The sequence below is a fragment of the Callithrix jacchus genome, chromosome 4 (assembly GCF_049354715.1).
Source record: "Callithrix jacchus isolate 240 chromosome 4, calJac240_pri, whole genome shotgun sequence".
In the NCBI taxonomy this organism is placed as follows: Eukaryota; Metazoa; Chordata; class Mammalia; order Primates; family Cebidae; genus Callithrix; species Callithrix jacchus.
Window position 1 is genome coordinate 55,502,505 of NC_133505.1, and position 17,790 is coordinate 55,520,294.

At 38.7% G+C, this 17,790-nt stretch overlaps 1 protein-coding gene across 2 annotated transcripts in view; it reads right to left on the reverse strand.

Moving 5' to 3' along the window:
- Positions 1 to 7,681: 7,681 nt before the first annotated feature.
- The window catches only part of ADGRF1 (adhesion G protein-coupled receptor F1), a 45,913-nt gene continuing 35,804 nt past the window's right edge, over positions 7,682 to 17,790 (reverse strand). For both annotated transcript variants that reach the window (XM_035295850.3, XM_035295852.3), the window contains 5 exons: positions 17,582 to 17,623; positions 15,846 to 15,905; positions 14,258 to 14,311; positions 11,557 to 11,623; positions 7,682 to 10,187 (listed from right to left, as the gene is read on the reverse strand). In XM_035295850.3, coding sequence (XP_035151741.3) covers positions 10,114 to 10,187; positions 11,557 to 11,623; positions 14,258 to 14,311; positions 15,846 to 15,905; positions 17,582 to 17,623 — 297 coding nt within the window. In that variant the 3' untranslated portion in view covers positions 7,682 to 10,113. The remainder of the gene's footprint in view (positions 10,188 to 11,556; positions 11,624 to 14,257; positions 14,312 to 15,845; positions 15,906 to 17,581; positions 17,624 to 17,790) is intronic.

The window sequence follows — 17,790 nt, forward strand, 5'->3', positions numbered from 1 at the left end:
CAGCATCCTCACCGGTATTTGTTACTTTTTGTCTTTTTGGTAACAGCCATTTTAACTACAGTCTGATGGTATCTCATTGCGGTATTGATTTGCATTTTCCTGATGATTGCTGGTAACAGCGGTCTTTCATATACCTGTTGGCCATTTTTAAGTCTTCTTCTGTAAAACCGAACAGGCATTTCCTGAGCTATCTGAGTAGAATGCCCTTAGAAGAATGTTTTGCCTGATTAAATCCATGTCACACTGATCATATTTTTTACAAATTTGGGCTTGTTTTTCATTCTGAAAAAGAGGAAGTAAGAAGAAAATTATCAAACACACCTATTATATTGCAGGCACCAAACAAGCTGCTTTAACTTTATCTCCATTTAAGTTTCCAAAAAACCCTGCAAGGTAAATGCCATCTTTCTCATTGTACAAATGGAAAGGAATATGATGGTCTGTCCATGGTGGTCAGTAACATAACTGAGGTTTGAACTCTGTCTATCGTCCCCCAAAACTGTGTTTTCCTCTATGCGCTTTGCTTTTCAGTGGTAACGATGTTTTATAGAATTCATGTTTTATTATTAACATTAGTGTGATTAGGCAAATAACAGCCACCATTTGTTAATTGATAACTGAATATCAGTATTCCAAGAATTTTCAGGCTTCTCTCATGTATCCTCAACAATAACTTTACAGATGAATTAACCAAGCTTTCATAATGTAACCAAGTTAATATGATTAGTAAGTGTTGGAGGCAAACCCATTGCTTTCTTAACAGTTCTATTACATTTTCCAGAATACTACCACCCAGCATTAATCACATCTCTGCTTTCGCCATTACCAAGACTTTCTTGCTTACTGATGCTCATAGATGTGTTGTCAAAAAAGAATAAAATGGAAACAAGTCTACACCGCCCCCCGCCCCCGCACTCTCTAGCATAAGGGAGTCTTCACAGCCCTGCTGATCCTAGCCTCTCGCCCTTAGTCTCTAACATTCCCTATCTGAATTCTTTCAATCAGTGGTTCCCAAATTGGAGCGGGCACCAGAGTCATCAAAGGACTTGCTAAAACACAGGTCCTTGGGCCCAACTCTGGAGTTTCTGATTCAGACGTCTGGGGAGAAGTCCCAGAGTGGGCATTTCCAATAAGTTCTAGGTGATGATGATGTTGCTGGCTGGGGAATACTCCCTGAGAACATTCTCTGGTCTAAGAGAAAGCAGGCCATGAGCAATTCATATTGCTACAGACTTTCCTATGAAAACAATTGTCAGCATAAATGCTGGAAGTGATTCCACAAATGTGATTTTTTAATTTAAGCCTTTTCAAATTAGTTGTTGGGGAGGGGGTGGCCGTATAACATTTCCCACAATGACATGAAATAGAAGACAGATGGGGCTGGTTCTCCTGCCCAGCCTCCCTCAGGAAGACAGAGTCACATTATCACCAGCACCAGGCAATGCTTTCATGCTGCAAAGAATTATCCTTGGCAGTGCCCAGCAGCATGTTGTCATGGAATTCACAGCTGCCTTGCCCATGCTCTGTTCAGGGATATGGCTGAGATCTAAGGACCAGGAAACCTTATCCACAAATCCAATGTGTCCCTTGGCAGCACATCACACTGAGGAACTCCTTTGCTCTGGTTTCAATCTTCAGGTCAGAATTCCAAAGGGGTGTTGCCTCCCATTTACCTGGCATAATGTGACTGCTGGCAATGCTTTATCTAAGATTTCTACCCAGCAAGATAAGGTCTTGCCAAGCCCCTTTGGGCTGGTATTCTTCAGTGATAAATTTCTCTTCTCCCAGCATGATACCCATGAAGAGACCCAGAATTATAGAAAGTCAAAGATAGAGGGGACCTTTAAGCTTATCTAATGAATGCAGATCTGTGGTTTTACAGATGGGAAACTGAAATACAGGGAGACAACAGGAAGAAGCTAGAGCCCAAGCCTCCCAAGGACTCCCTGTCCCACAGAAAACTCTCCCTATTCCCCCATAGGAGCTAATCAAGGAAATGCAACTAGACACATTTGGTTAAGACCAAGCCAGGTGAAATGTGGACCCCCTATGGGAGAATTCAAGGTGATCAGTGAACTAGGGGACTCTTTCCCTATGACTTTTAGTTCTTTTCTCCAATTTCACCACTCCTCCACCTTGCCAAGGTTAGCGAGAGACTCTCATATAAAGGTTATGAAAAAATTATCTCATGGCATGGTATTAAGAATTTTATTCTGTTAGAAGACAGCCCCAGTGTACAACTTTTCTCCAAAAGGAATGCATATCTATGTATAAAATATGATCTGTTGCTGCTTCCTGAGGTGAGATCATTGGGAAGGCTTTCCGAACAAGGGAGAGGAGCTTGCTGAAGTGAACCCTGGCCACAGTCGTGGAAGTTGAGCAGTTAACTGCAAAACAGCTCTGAGCTTTCCAGGTCAACCCCTGGGGACCTCACCAATCTCTGCACTGCATCCAAGTCACTGTTTTATGTTTGTTTGTTTTATTTTGGTCCCTCCACCCTAAGGCCTTGGTTACAAAGTAGAGTCTGTAGACAGTTTTGTGTAATCCATCCACGGAAGTGTAGCTCTAGGCTGACAAAACTATATAAAATTTTCCAAACTATTTCTTCTCTAAGTAAGAAATGAATCCAAAAAGCACAGAATACTTCTAATCTATTGTTCAAACCACATATTTGAATTAACTCTGTTTTGCTCAAGGTACCCATTGATATGACTCAAATATTTTAAAAATAAATAACACTGTTTTCCTACCAGGTGAAAATCCCATGCCACCCGTGGTTAATTCCCGCTTTGCTTAAAGCAGCCTTCAATGTTTACCAGCACACTTGGGCATAAACCCAGGAAACGGAGGCATTGTTTGCCATCAGAAAACAGAGCTATTATAGTCATAGATCACTAATCTCTTTTATTCTACAAACCAAAGCAGCAACAATGCACATTGCCCCTAATTAGACAGGTGAGATTAAAACACTTTTTGCACTCTCAAATTTGAGAGTGAATTTCAAATGTCTTTAAGTTTTAAAGTTGTTGAGGATTTATTTCTTGGTCAGAGCCTGCCCCCTGAAGTTTTATAAGGGTAAATACAGGATAGGCCTGCTGCCTTCTTACAAAATGCAAATTGTCTTTCCATATAAGAACCACTTGGAGGGAAACAGAATGGGACTTTTCCTGACATCTGCATTAGTCTGATAAACACTGCTGCACTACAGAGTGACCATCTGTCAGTCCCTTCATTCATTCTGCAAGCGTAAGAGAAATGGAGAAAATTAATCTTTCTAGAATAGTTATTTATAGATCTGGAAGAGCTTATTCAATATAGGGCTATGCAAAGTCTAAACATGAGTTCTATGTGAAACTTCCTGACAGTGGAATTTCTTACTCTGAGGGTCTATTATATCAACACACCAAATGATTTTCAAACTCAAATAGTCAAGTCAGGGCCCTCATCTTCCCTAATTCTCTCAGCAGTATTTAGCAATTGCTGTCTTAGAAACCTTCTTGAAATGTTTCTCTGAGCTTCTGGGACACAACATTCTCCTGGTTTTCCTTCTACCTCACAAGGGTGTTCCTTCTCACACCCCTTACTGAATTCTCCTCCTCTCCTCTCCCTTTCGCTAAGTGATGGGATATCCAAGGACCTCCTCACTTCTCCACCAGTCCCTACTAGGTGATCTCATCTGGTCTCATGGCTTTAAGCATCATCTCTATGCTGATGACCCCAGGAATGCATCTCCAGCCAGACCTTCCCTTGAACAATGGGTTAATATACCCAGTGACCCACATGACATCACAAATTGATATCTCATAGGCAGCTCAAAGACTTGAAGCTGCTGACCGATGCCACGTAAGCGTGGAGAGCAGTGTGGCCTCCAAGTGCAAGCAGATGATTCAAAACGACTTCTAATTTTAAGGTGTCCTGAATGTTTTCAATTTACACCACACACACACACACACACACACTTTATTTATGTTTAATCAAGTTATATAGATATGGTTTTAGAAGTCAAATAACTCTTATGTTTCCCTGATTCTCAGAGACATTTTTAGCTGATTTAGCTGATTATTTGGGTATTTTTCACATATTTCTAAATAACATGATTATAATGCTACTTTCTTGGTTTTTCACTTTTACTGATTTACAAAAAGAAAAAATGAAGATTTATCACAGGTGTCCAATCTTTCGGCTTCCCTGGGCCACACTGGAATAAGGAGAATTGTCTTGGGCCTTTCATAAAATACACTAACACTAATGATAGCTGATGAGCTAAAAACACACACACACACACACACACACACACACAAAACAATGTTTTAAGAAAGTTTATGAATTTATGTTGGACTACTTTCAAAGCCGTCCAACTTGCATCCTGCAGGCAGAGGGTTAAACAAGCTTGATTTAGATCTCTTTTGCCATCCACTCTCCAACCAAAACACGTCCTAGTCTCTATCTTCTCGATAGAGTTATATTGTTATTAGTTTGGTTATATCAAAAGCATTTACATTATTAAGATTGTTTATATTCTACTCATAGCTGAGCTAGGTAGTATGCTTGGTTTTTTATTTTTATTTTTTGTATGGCTTTTTGTTTCTGTTAGATGTTATATTCTTTTCTTTTAGTTTGCTTGAATGTATCTGTTTTAATCAAAATTTATCCCCAAACTCTCCTTCCCCAGTAAACTTCTTCTAAATAACACTCAGACGCATTAGGTACCCAACTGTTTTTCTTTTTCTGAGCAATCTTTTCTGAAGATCTAGCCTTGATCTGTCCTGTAGCTGCTGTCTGGGAAGTTCCCTTTATCCTCATCAGGAAGGTTCTGTTTCCTCTACTTCCTCTTCTATTGCATCCTTTGTTTTCATGGGGCCATGTCTTCATCCCTCTGGATTTACTCCCACCTATGGCATGGCACATTCCTCAACAGTTTTGAGGATAGGAAGCATTGGAAGGAAATCTATTGAAAAATTCCATACATAAAAATATCTTTATCCTTCTTCACATTTAGTTGCATGGCACATGCCTCAAGAGCTTTGAGGAAAGGAAGCATTGGAAGGAAATCTATTGAAAACTTCTATACATAAAAATAGCTTTTCTTTTTTTTTGAGACGGAGTTTCGCTCTTGTTACCCAGGCTGGAGTGCAATGGCACAATCTTGGCTCACTGCAACCTCCGCCTCCTGGGTTCAGGCAATTCTGCCTCAACGTAAAAACATCTTTATCCTTCTTCACATTTAGTTCCTTCTAGGTTGCAATCATTTCTTCTCAAAATTTTGAAGGTATTCCTCATTATTTTCTAGGTTATAATATTGCTGTAGAGAATTCTATAATATTCTGGTGTTTGACACTTTGTATAAAACCTGTTGGGTTTTTTTCCTCTCTGAAAGTGTTCAGATCTGCTTTTTGTCTCCTGTGATCTGAAATTTTGTAATGATGTATCTAACTATGGATGAAACTCTGTAGGTTTCATTTATCCTACCGAGAATTTGATGGACAATATCAATAGAGAAACTCATGTTTCTTAGTGATCAAAATTTTGTCTCCATTTATTTCTTTAATGCCCTTCCTTCTGCTTCCTTCCTCTTTTTTTCTGCGAAATCTACTCAAATTTTGAAACTCTTGGCCTTGTCTTCTAATCTCTTTTCTAATTTACTTCTATTTTTATTTAATACTACTTTCTGGATTGTTTCCTCAACTTTATTTTCCAATCCTTCTATTGAAGCATTTTATTTATGATATTTTAAATTTCAAAGATAGCTTTTTGTTGTCTGTGTATTCCTTGTTATAACACTCTATTTATATAGAGGCAATATCCTACTTGAGGATAAAATTGGTTGTCTCTTAAGTCTCGTCTTCTAGTATGGTTTTTTTATCCTAATTTGTATTTCTCTGTTTCTTCATTGTTCTAGGTGAGCTGATACCACAGGACTCAAGTGAGACCACATTGCCTCTCTCTGCCTTTTATTTTCATTTTGGCCTCTGCATTTAATACTGGAAGATTTTGTAGAGTACCTAATGATCCTAGACTGTTTGCTTCTATTTCAGACTGAGACACTAAAAAGCTGATTTGATGGTTGGATGGTCTGTGTATGAGGTGAGGTATGATGACTCTTGGCCTTCCTGTAGGGTGATTATCTGGAAAAACAATTTCTTATCAAATATTCAAAGTCAGTATCTTCAGTGTTTCCTCCTGTTATAATCAGATTCTCCAGAGATGCCTGCTCAGACTTGACATGGTTTGGCTGTGTCCCCACCCAAATCTCATCTAAATTGCAGCTCCCATAATTCCCACATGTTGTGGGAGGAACCCAGTGGGAAATAACTGAATGATGGGGGCAGTTTCCTCCATACTGTTCTCATGGTAATGAATGGGTCTAATGAGACCTGATGGTTTTACAAGGGGAACCCTCTTTCACTTCATTTTCATTCCCTCTCTTGCCCACTGCCATGTAAGAAGTTCCTTTACTCCTCTTTTATCTTCCAAAATGATTGTGAGGACTTCCAAGTCATATGAAACTGTGAGCCCATTAAAACTTTTTATTTAAATAAATTACCCAGTCTTAGGTATGTGTTTATCAACAGCATGAGAATGGACTAATACAGGACACTTGCCTTAAAAACGTAAGGCTTGCTGCCAGTGTTATATGTTAACTTTCACTAAACCTTTTGTTTTCAGTGTGGGAAAACTTCTCCCATCTGATTCTGATGTCTCTCAGTTCCAATATCCCACCTTGTCCCACATCTACATATAATCTATTAGTAGGGTGGAGGAAAGGACATTTGCTTGGCTACTTGGGATTAGAGAGGTACCTGGGGGCCCAGCTGCTTCCTAAATTGAAGTTGAACCAACTTTACTATTCAGTCCCATATTTATCCCTTCTTGAGGTACCTGGTGCTGCAAAGTGTTGAGTCTTTGTGGGGATTCTGCAGTGTAAAGTAGGTTGCTTCTTGTTTTTCCTCACTACTGGCTTAAAATTTAACTTTTTTAGGTCTTCCAAATCAGTTAACACCACCCCACCTGCTTTCCAAAGTTGTGTTGCATTATCTCCTCTCTCACTCCCTATCTTTGGAATTTCATGTCCATAACCTCCAGTGATCCCTCCCTCCTGGTGTTCACACCTTTTGAAATGCCCTCCCCTCAACTGTGGACAGGACCTATAACTTGCTTCTAACCTGTGAAATACGGCAAAAGTTATGAGTTGTCACTCCTAATTATCTTACATTATACAAGACTCTGTCTTAAAAGCAGACTGGAGTCAGAGACTCTCCTTGCAGGCTTAATGTTGCAAGTGGCCAGCTGGAGAAGCCCATGTGGCAAAAAAATGTATGTGGCCTCTAGGGTCTGAGATGGACTCTAGCCAGTAGTCAGCAAAAAGCCGCCATTCTCATTCCCACAACCACAAGAGAACAAATTTTACCAACAACTCGAATAAGTTGGAAGTGAATTCTTCCCCACCTGAGCCTCCACATGACATGACAGCCCAGCCAGCACCTTGATGATAGCTTTGTGTAACCCCGAGCAAAGGACAAGCTTAGCTGTGCATGGAATCTGCCTACAACCACTTTGACACAATAAATGTGTGTTGCTTTAAGCTGCTGAGTTTGTGGCAATTTTACATGCAGCAATAGAAAACTACTATAATAGAAATGGAATAAACTGCTATAATAGAAAACACAGCAATAGAAAAGTATTACAATGCCATTCACTTTTTTGATGGTTTTATTGTTGTTTTAGTAGCATTTTGAGGTGAATATATCTGTAATCAGTGAATTAGATAAGCATGCACGTACATGATATTTGATCAAACATACTTTTTTTGTTTCTCATCATCCTCATAAAATTTATTCAGTGGAAGAAGATTTTCCTTCCATCACATACAGTCCAGTTATACTCCAACATACTCAAGTAATAGCAACATTTTGGTCATTTTAAATAGTTTTGTAATTATGATGCCTAGTCCTCAATAATAAGAAGAAAGTACAATAATTTAGTACTAGATTTTTTTCCCTCCCCAACTGAGTCTTGTGTTGGGTTCCCTACTTGCACTAGAACATCTCCCTTTGCTGGTTGACATTTTTGCTAAGTTTTTCTACCTCTCCTTCCACCCCACTTTGGGCACTGATGTTTCTGGCCTCCCCTTCACCAAGGTCCCAGAAAAATAAATGTATCTTATGAGATAGGGAAGCCTTCACATGGTGTCAGGGTTCTGTGGAGAGTAATTGTGTATAATGAGAGGGGGGAGCATTTAAGAACTCCCATGGAAATTCTCATAGCCTTGACTTCTCACCTTTAGCCTGTGCAAATTCTTTTGTATTCCTGGTGGTTATTTGTGACTCCTTCCTCATCCCACAATCTGGCTTCACTTCCCACTTCTTGATGCTGGGTTCCCTCCATCTCTTTGGACAACCCTATCAGTCACGTCCTAAAAGAGCCCCATGCTGACCTTCACTCTTGCATGTTTCACCATGGTTCATGGGAAACACACACATCCATTGCCCTGACAAACATTAGACTTGCAGGCTAGTCTCAACACAGAACCCATTCAGGGCTCTACTCCCAGAGCTGCGGCCACAATTCTAGGCAAGAATCAGACTTCCATCAGCCATGCCCTCTAGTTGTTGTGGTTCCATAGGAAGCTACCTGAAAAATCCTCTCTCACTATATTTGAGGTCAAGGAGCAGACATTCCTCCTCCTCTCACTTTTGGGGGTAGAGAGAGAAGGCTCATAGAGCAGTTTTCTACAAGGAAATCTTTCTCATAAAATTCTATGTTGACTTTCATTTATATTTGTGGGGTATAGAACCATGTGACTGGTCTTCAGTCATTCCCTTTGAACATCTCACTTTCATATTTCATGTGTGCTGCACCTTGGTGCCTTGTGGAAATCTAACTTTGAATTTCTGTTTAGCATTCTTATTTAATCCACCACCATTAACTAGAAATTCCCCCAGCTGTCTTTACTTGCAGAGCCTTTCCATGTCAGGAGGCTAAGAGACACTGTGGCGCATGCCTGTAATCCCAGCTACACAGGAGGCTGAGGCAGGAGAATTGCCTGAACCCAGGAGGCAGAGTTTGCAGTGAGCCGAGATCGTGCCATAGCACTCCAGCCTGGGTAACAAGAGTGAAACTCTGTCTCAAAAAAAGAAAGAAAGAAAGAAAATAAGGATGTTTCAGGGAATCTCTCTGGAAGCTCACAGTCAAAATCTCCCTTAATTTCTCTATTACATAGAATTCTAGGAATAGTGAACTGTATAACTGACTTCATAAAGATTTATTGGGCTGTAGGTAATTGTCAAGGCTTTTATGGGCTATAGAAATGGTCTGGAAGACAAAAGTCCTAAAAATCCCCAATTCTCCTTAACTGACTTCAAAATCTTCAGCAAGTCACTTTATCTCTCTGAGCCCCAATACCCTCATCTCTACACTAGGTCTGCCTTGACACTGCACTTTGCAGGGCTGGGGACCACATGAAAGTGACTTGTAAACTGAAAAATGCCACATTACATATCGTCACGTTATTATACTTTCTGATATTGTTACAAAGCTATCTGAAATGGAAGTTTTTATTTTATTTCTGATCAACTTTGAATGTTAAGTGATGAAACCTAAAAAGCAAAAGCAAACATAGAATTCAACTGGAAAATTTGAAAGAGAAATGTTTTTATCTCTTGAAAATTTGCACTAATAACTTTTTCCCATCTCCCCCCACAAATAACCTTTTAACAAGAAAATGAGCATGGCCTATTAATTTATCTAAAGCTGTTTCATAACATTTTCTTACTCCAATCCAGATGATTGGAGATGCCAAGTGAATAATGCTGTTTTATGAAATAGAAACCATATTTTGTGGTCAAGGTACAACTGACACAATTTCCAACAAAACCTACTCTTCTGCATTTATGGAGCACTTTCTTTGAATCAAATCACATGGAAATAAATCTTCTTTTCATTTAATTGAAGACAAAAGGGAACAGTAATTAAGCCACTGAGACATTCTTGTTTTATTCCCGGACTCCTAAATCAGAAAATCCAATCTAATACTGAGCATAATTTCTTCATTGGCATTTATCTCTAAATGTCAAGTTGTTTTGAAATGTTTTTCTTGATTTTATGGTTCCTTGCTTATTCAGTTGAGAAAAACTGAGTTAGCATGATGTCATTGGAAGACTCTCCAGTATGAGTAAATGCATAGTGGCCTGAAGAGGAAAAAAATGATAATAATTATTGCTACTCTGTTGGAACCAAGCATGAGACCAAAATGAAAATTAGCATGTGGATTTTTTTTTTTTTTTTTTTTTTTTACAACTAGGAGCAGTTTTAGAAGTTTGTTTAGGGAAAGACAAAAAAATGTTGGTGGAGAGGAATAGCATTTCACTGACACCCTAGAAGCTTGCATTTGTCAAGTATCTCTTATCTAAGAAGTGCCATGTTTTTCAACTATTGCTGGGAAATGACACAAAGTAGATTGAGATCACAGTATGTTATTGGTGGAAGAATCTTAGTCATCGCCTAGCTTTTTTTTTATATGTGAGGAACAAAGGCCCCCCAAACATAGAGACATATAAAAAGCACTCAAGCTGACTGGTGACAATGACAATGGAACCCAAGAGTCCTGGATGAGCACATTCTCCAGACACTTGAACTTTATCCGGAATTTAAATAATTTTAATGGGAATATGAAATGAGTTTTCCATTTTCCTACATTAACTATGGCATTAACATAACTGAATGTGAAATGGGACTTGATCTTACATATGACTTCAACTTAACTTGTAAGGCAATGTCTCCTCCTCTACTTCCATGCTCCATCCTCCTCTCTTCTCCAAGAATACTGTGACTATTTGCAATGCTTAAATACTGGTCTTGCAGCTGCTGAGTAGCATAGACTTTAGTAACCGCCAGTCAATGAACACAGGGCCAATGCATGTCACAGGTGGAGGAGACAGTGCTCTTTCACTCTTAGCAGGTGTGGCCCCTTCCTGCCCAGGGGCATTTTAGGGAGGAGGACATGTGCAACATCAGGGCACAAGCACCTGGCTGCATGCCCCCTGCTCAGCAGCTGGCACAAAACGGGTGATTCTCCAGTAAGGACACATTATTATCCTTTCTGAGATTGGTACAAAGCTATCTGAAATGGAAGGTTTTATTTTATTTCTGATTAAATTTCAATGTTAAGTGATGAAACTTAAAAAGCAAAAGCAAACATAAAATTCAACTGGAAACTTTGAAAGAGAAATGTTTATTTGGTGTTAGTCTCAGCACACTTCTTCCCCTCATGGCCTCAATGATCAATGCCACAGGTTTACGTAACATCTAACTGGGGAAATAGAGATAATTCGTGATGAAATTACATTTAAAAAACTCTGGTTCTCCATGAGCACCACGTCGCCTACGTTGTTTGGTCAGTGCTGAGCGCAGTCTGGATGAAGTCTGAACACATGGCTGGCTGATAATCCCACACTTCTCACGTGAGTTTCTTAGATGTTGCCATTGTCTTTTCTTCATGTGATATACTTACATTCTCTTTTCACATTTTTCAGAACTTTTGGTTTTATCGTAACTCACCTTTGTTTTGCAATGGGTTGAAAGGCTTTGAGAATTTGAGTTTGGCAGATAAATCTGATGAGTTTTGCTGCACAAAAGAAAAATGCATCATTTGGACATGAGCGGTATTCTTTTATTGTTGGTCTGCATTTCCTGACTTCCCGATGTCATCAGCAATTCTTTATTCCATTTTCATAGGTGTTATTCTTTTTTCAAGAATTTAGAGTGGCTACTTTCTCACTCTTTCTTCTATTTTAATCTATTTAAAATGCCTAAAAATTTATTTCCAACTGAATTTTATGTTCCTGTATATTTTTACAGCTTCTAACAACAAATTAGAAAACAATTTTAAAGGCACCATTATCCCTTTTCATGTCTATGCTTACATTTCTCTGGTTCACATTTGCTACTAGAAGAGAAACCCATTGGAGGAAAAAGGAGGAAAATAGTGTTCCTACTAAAAAAGGTTCCCAATGAAGCTTTGCTTTACCTTTGCTCATCTTAGCTCTCAAACCTCTTTGTGAATGACACTTTGATCACTGCTACAGAGGCTATATAGAGTTTAATAATTTAAAAGCTGAATCATCAAATTAAATAAGATATTTTAAGCAAAAAGTATGTACTTATTGGGAAAGATAAAAGTGTTTACATACATTATATATTTTTCCATTCATTAGTTCATCACTCATTTGTTCATAATTTACCAGCTTATATTGAATGCCTTTGTGTGCCAGATACTGTTCTAGGCACTGGGAATATTGGAAGGAATAAGTTCCATTCCCTGCTACAGTGTACGCCACAAATAAACCAAATCAAGGTGAGAGAAACGGGTTCTTATTATATGCAGTAGGTAGACCAGTGATGGCTCTCAATTTTCACTGGTATTAAGGCATACTGAGCTCTGGGAAAAAAAGTTACAAAAATAAGAATAAAAAAAATTTGAAACTTTCAAAGCAAAATAATTAATCATATAATGATATAACCCTAAAAGGTCAGTCATCATGGCACTTAAAACTGTGTCCTGTACCATTTGGAGACAGAAATCCCAGGTTGTAACATACTCAACACACTTCCCTGTGGTCTGGGAAGAAGTAACCTCCTCCAGTGTGTGAAGTTAAATGGGTCTAAGCAGTTGGCCAAGTAATAGACCCTGAGTTACTAGAACTCAGATGTAGGTCTGTAAATCTATTCTTTGTGGAGTGGGGGGTCTGTCGAGGCCACCAGAGTCTGTGTCTTGGAAAAGAGTTACAGAAAACATGGATAGGGACAATGGAGGGTCAAGACAGGGGCCTGAGCATGGAGAGGCTTTGGGGTCCACACAATGTGCTGTGGCTTGAAGGATGGTCCTTGCTGAGACTGTTGCTGGCTCCTCTTTCATTCCCTTCAGCCAGCTGTCATAGTCTCACTGCTCTGTTCAAGATCCCTATTTTATCCCTCCTTTAGCTATCTCTCAGTGTATAGCCTTGTCCCCTACTTAAAAAAACAAAAAAGCATCAAGGTTCGAACTCTCAACATCATGACCCTATAAACCAAAAAGAAAATTCTAAGCCCCACAACCAACTGAATGCATCCCCCTCTCAGCCAAGGAGATTTCAAAGAAACCTGAAAAACTAGTTGAGGTCATGATGGGAAGCAGGGGTCAGACATGTTTCATTATACTCTCCTCCCTTTGGAGCTCAGGCACAAAACTGAGATCTTAAGACTGATTGAACAGACTGTGTAGCAATAAGATACCAAATTCCATCCAAACTCTAGCATAGCATCATACAACAGATAGTAGACCCTGACATAAGTCAAAATCTTTTACTGCGAAATATATTTATTTGACATATTTTGAAATGGCCCCATAAAGCTGTCTCTTGTGGGAGAAATTGATATTCTGAAGAACATTCCCTTCCCTTTCCAGATCTTTTTCTGATCCTGGAGAGATGAGCTGAAGGTCGATCATCCTTTAAAAGGTCTGAATAGAAAACATCTCTTGCATCAAAGGGTACCTACCTATAAGACTTCATCTACGTAACAAGAACTTTGGTCTACACAATCCCTCAGCTTAACACAGGATCTCCTTTCTGTTGATTCCAGGTCTTTAGATAATAACTTAACTCTTTCAACCAATTGCCAATGAGAAAATCTTTGAATCCACCTATGACCTAGAAGCCCTCTTGCCCCCACTTGGAGTTGTCCCATCTTTTCAGACCAAATCAATACGTACCTCACATGTACTGACTGATGTCTTATGTCTCCCTAAAATGTGTACATTCAAGCTGTAATCCAACCATCTTGGGTACACATTCTCAGGACCACCTGAGGCTCTGTCATGGCTTGTGATCCTAAAGCTTGGCAAATAAACTTCTAAATTGATTGAGACCTGTCTCAGATACTTTTTCATTTACAACCCCAATCTCTCCACATCGTTCCTCCTGCATCAGTGTGGTACTTCCTGTGCCAAGCTAAGGAGCTAATCCCTCCATCTTCAATCTAGCCACTCCCTCTGTCTTCCCAGGAGTCATCTTCTGCCCATTATCCTCTCTCTCTCATTTGTTTTCAGACTCTCTCTTCTCTGGATCATCCCTCCCAACATATGAACTTGTCACATCCTGGCAACTTCAACTCTAGCCTGTCACTACTGTCCTGGGTCTACATCTGGTTACCACCCTCACTGATTTTGCTCAAAAGCGAGTTTCTTGGCAGGAATATCCATCAAGTGTTATCTCTCTCTCACCTGCTCATCATCTGTCATCTGGGGTCCTTGGGGTCCTGCTCTTTCATTCAAACTCTGTAAGAAAATTATAAATGCACATCTTTTCTTCTGGAAAAAAATGTGTATTTATTTTAAAGCAAATGAACCACCTAACCAGAAACAAAATCTCATTTTTATCACCTAATCTGGAAATGAAATTCAGGAGAAGGTACAGATACAGACACAGCAAAGCCCTCACTGACCAGTGCTGCCTTCTGAGAAGTGTCAGCACTTGATGTTAGAAACGGAGAGAAACCATCAGGCATTCTTGCTTTTGCTTTTGTTTTATTTTACTTGGGGGTATTTTTCTTTTTTTGGTTTTCAAAAGAGAAAAATGTTTGCTTTGCAGGGTGGGGAGTGTCCTATCTCATCATATTCACTAAAGGTTTTTCTTTGATACAGTCACAGGTGCTATAGTTTTCTCCTTTTCTTAAGTGTAGATAGTGACTGATTAGTTTCACAACTTCTGGTTTGAGGGATTTTTAGTTCTTCCGGACATAAAATCTAAATCCCAGAATGTGAGAACTTCTGCTTTGAATAATGAGTCCAACATTTAATTTCTACAGTTGAGAAAATCGAAACTTAGAGAGGAAGTGACCTTCCTAAGATCACAAAGCCAACTGGTTACAGAGTCAGAAATATAAGGACAGGTCTGGTTCACTCACTTATGGGCCAGCGCTCCCTAATTCACAGCAGTGCTGTCTGCTATAAAATGCAGACCAAGGAAGATTTTTTAATGCCAGAGGATCGTTTCCTTATTGATTTTTATTTCAAAAGGCTATATTATCACTTGTAAAAATCTCTAAACACCCATATAGGTTTGGATGCAGTTAAGCCAGTTGACTTTTATAAAATACAGAAATCCTCTGCCTTAGAACTCTTTCTGAAAGGCCTTCAGTGAGTTACTGAAAAACAAAAGTCGAAATAACATTGAAAACACAAAATATGTGTTCAAGTACTTTTGTTTCTAAATACACCAGCCTCATATGGATTATACTTTTATGGCAAAGAATAAGACAGAAATCCTCCATTTCCTTAAAGACTTGTCATTTTTGTGACTTAAGAGCTAAGATTGCAAGGAACAGAGTCAGTGATACTAGCTTAAAAAGGAAAATCATTAGCCCATAATAATTTTATATATTAGAAGTTAACCAAATTTAAAGACAAGAATTTAACCAAGATGTCCCCCTTTACCTTTCTAGAGAAGGAAAACTGGTTGACAGAAGGTTCAGCAAGTCAGATGAAGAAAAGGGCCTTGCCTCTAAATGCTAACAAATAAGTCAGCCTAAAGCAAATGCCTTTGTTCAAAGGTATTCACACACAAGCGCCCACAGACCTCCATGCTTGAGCATCCTTGTAAGTTGCAGTGACTTCACAGTCATTCATTTAATCACTCATTCACTCAACAACTCTTTACATGTGTCAGGCTGCGTGTCAAATACCAGGAATGCAATGGTAAAAGAAATTCAAGGGGTTTACACAGAAGTTGGCTTGCAGCAAGACTGTATAAAAAGAAAAATGCAAAACTGGAACTTCATGCATTGGATTCATGACAGTAGGAGATAATTACCTTTGCTGTTTGCTTCCAAGAACTTAAGGCAGACAACTTGTTGAACAGAAGTTGTCGCAGCTGTAAAGGCAACAAATAACTATTGAGGAGATACACATACAATCATACACAGACAAGAACGACAGCAGGTTGAAATGGTTATTTAATAGTATTATTCCTTAGAAGCATTTAGTAGACCATGAATGGGTATCTGGCAGAAAGATTACTTTCTTTGTCTCTTTACCCATAAAAAAAACTAGAATTAAACAAAGAATGACAGTACCAAATGTCATACTCATTCAGATTTTAGACATGAGTAACTGGCAGTAACTATTAAACTGAGGTATATCTTTGAAGTGAAGGGTTACCTAACCACATGAATGTTTTAAATTAATTATTTAAAACAATTAAGAAGAGCAAATTGCTTCTTTGTAGATAGGGGTTTGTTCATGTGCAGAATTGTTCCTGTAGTTAGCAACAATTCTGCTAATAATAAAATATCTTTATTTTCTTATCAAAACAAAGACTGTATGTCTATTAGCTTACTGCCTTCACCCCACCCAAGAGAATTGTTTAATGTTTGGGTTTACAAAATAAGCATTTAAATTTTTTTTTTCTATTATCTTTTACTTAAGCTTATTTTTCTTCACTGGGAATTTTATTTAATGTGAGAGGCTATTTATTTGCTTTTCTTCCACAATATACCTTATTTTTTTAATTTTTTTATTTCCATAGGTTATTGAGGAACAGGTGGTATTTGGTTACATGAGTAATTTCTTTAGTGTAATTTGTGAGATTTTGATGCAGCCATCACCTGAGCAGTATATACTGCACCCAATCTGTAGTCTTTTATTCCTCACCCCTTTCCCACCCTTTCCCACTGAGTCCCCAAGTGTCTCATATTTATGTCTTTACATCCTCAAAGCTTAGCTCCCACTTATAAGTGAAAATACATGATGTTTGGTTTTCCATTCCTGAGTTACTTCAGTTAGAATAATAGTCTGGGCCGGGTGCGGTGGCTCACGCCTGTAATCCCAGCACTTTGGGAGGCCAAGGCAGGCAGATCACAAGGTCAAGAGATCGAGACCATTCTAGCCAACACGGTGAAACCCCATCTTTACTAAAAATACAAGAAAAAATTAGCCAGGCGTGGTGGTATGCGCCTGTGGTCCCAGCTACTCGTGAGGCTGAGGGGGAAGAATCGTTTGAACCAAGGAGGTGGAGATTGCAGTAAGCCAAGATTGCGCCACTGCACTCTGGCCTGGTGACAGAGCAAGACACCATCTCAAAAAAAAAAAAAAAAAAACAGAGTAATAAAAGTCTGTGAGAGGCTATTTAATATTTACTGTTTAAAACTCTGCAAATACAGACGTTGTTATCTCTTTCAGCATATTCTAAATAAATGGGCAGACTAATTAAAAGAATAAAAGAGAATTCACCTCTTAGGAAAGTAATTTTGCTATGGAATTACTGCCATACCATAATTTAAATTGGAAAAGTTAAAGGTAAAAAGAATTGCTCTTTTTTTCTGACAACGTTTACATCATGTGTTTGATTAGTTCTGTATAGTTTTATCAACAGTGACTGTTTAGTTCCTTTGTCTTCTGACTGAGCCTGACTTCTCTAAAAGCACAGAATTTTATTACAAAAGTACCCACAGTGCAATCTCTTATTACATGAATAAAGTCCTCAGAACAAAGGGAATGAGCCTTAAGATGTCTGGGATGGGGATTAAAGAGAGAAATAAATGTACATACCTTACTATCCAAGAGTATTCCAAAGCATAAGATAAAAAATCCCTTTTAAAAAAAGGAATAAATTACATATATTTTATTTTCTTTTCCAGAAAAGAAAGCATTTATATGTAACACTATTCAATCACCCCACATTGAAACTGTTTTCTTGCCTGTCTCCCTAAGAGACTGTGAGCTCCTTGAAAGCAAGAACACTGTGTGGTCTCCACAAG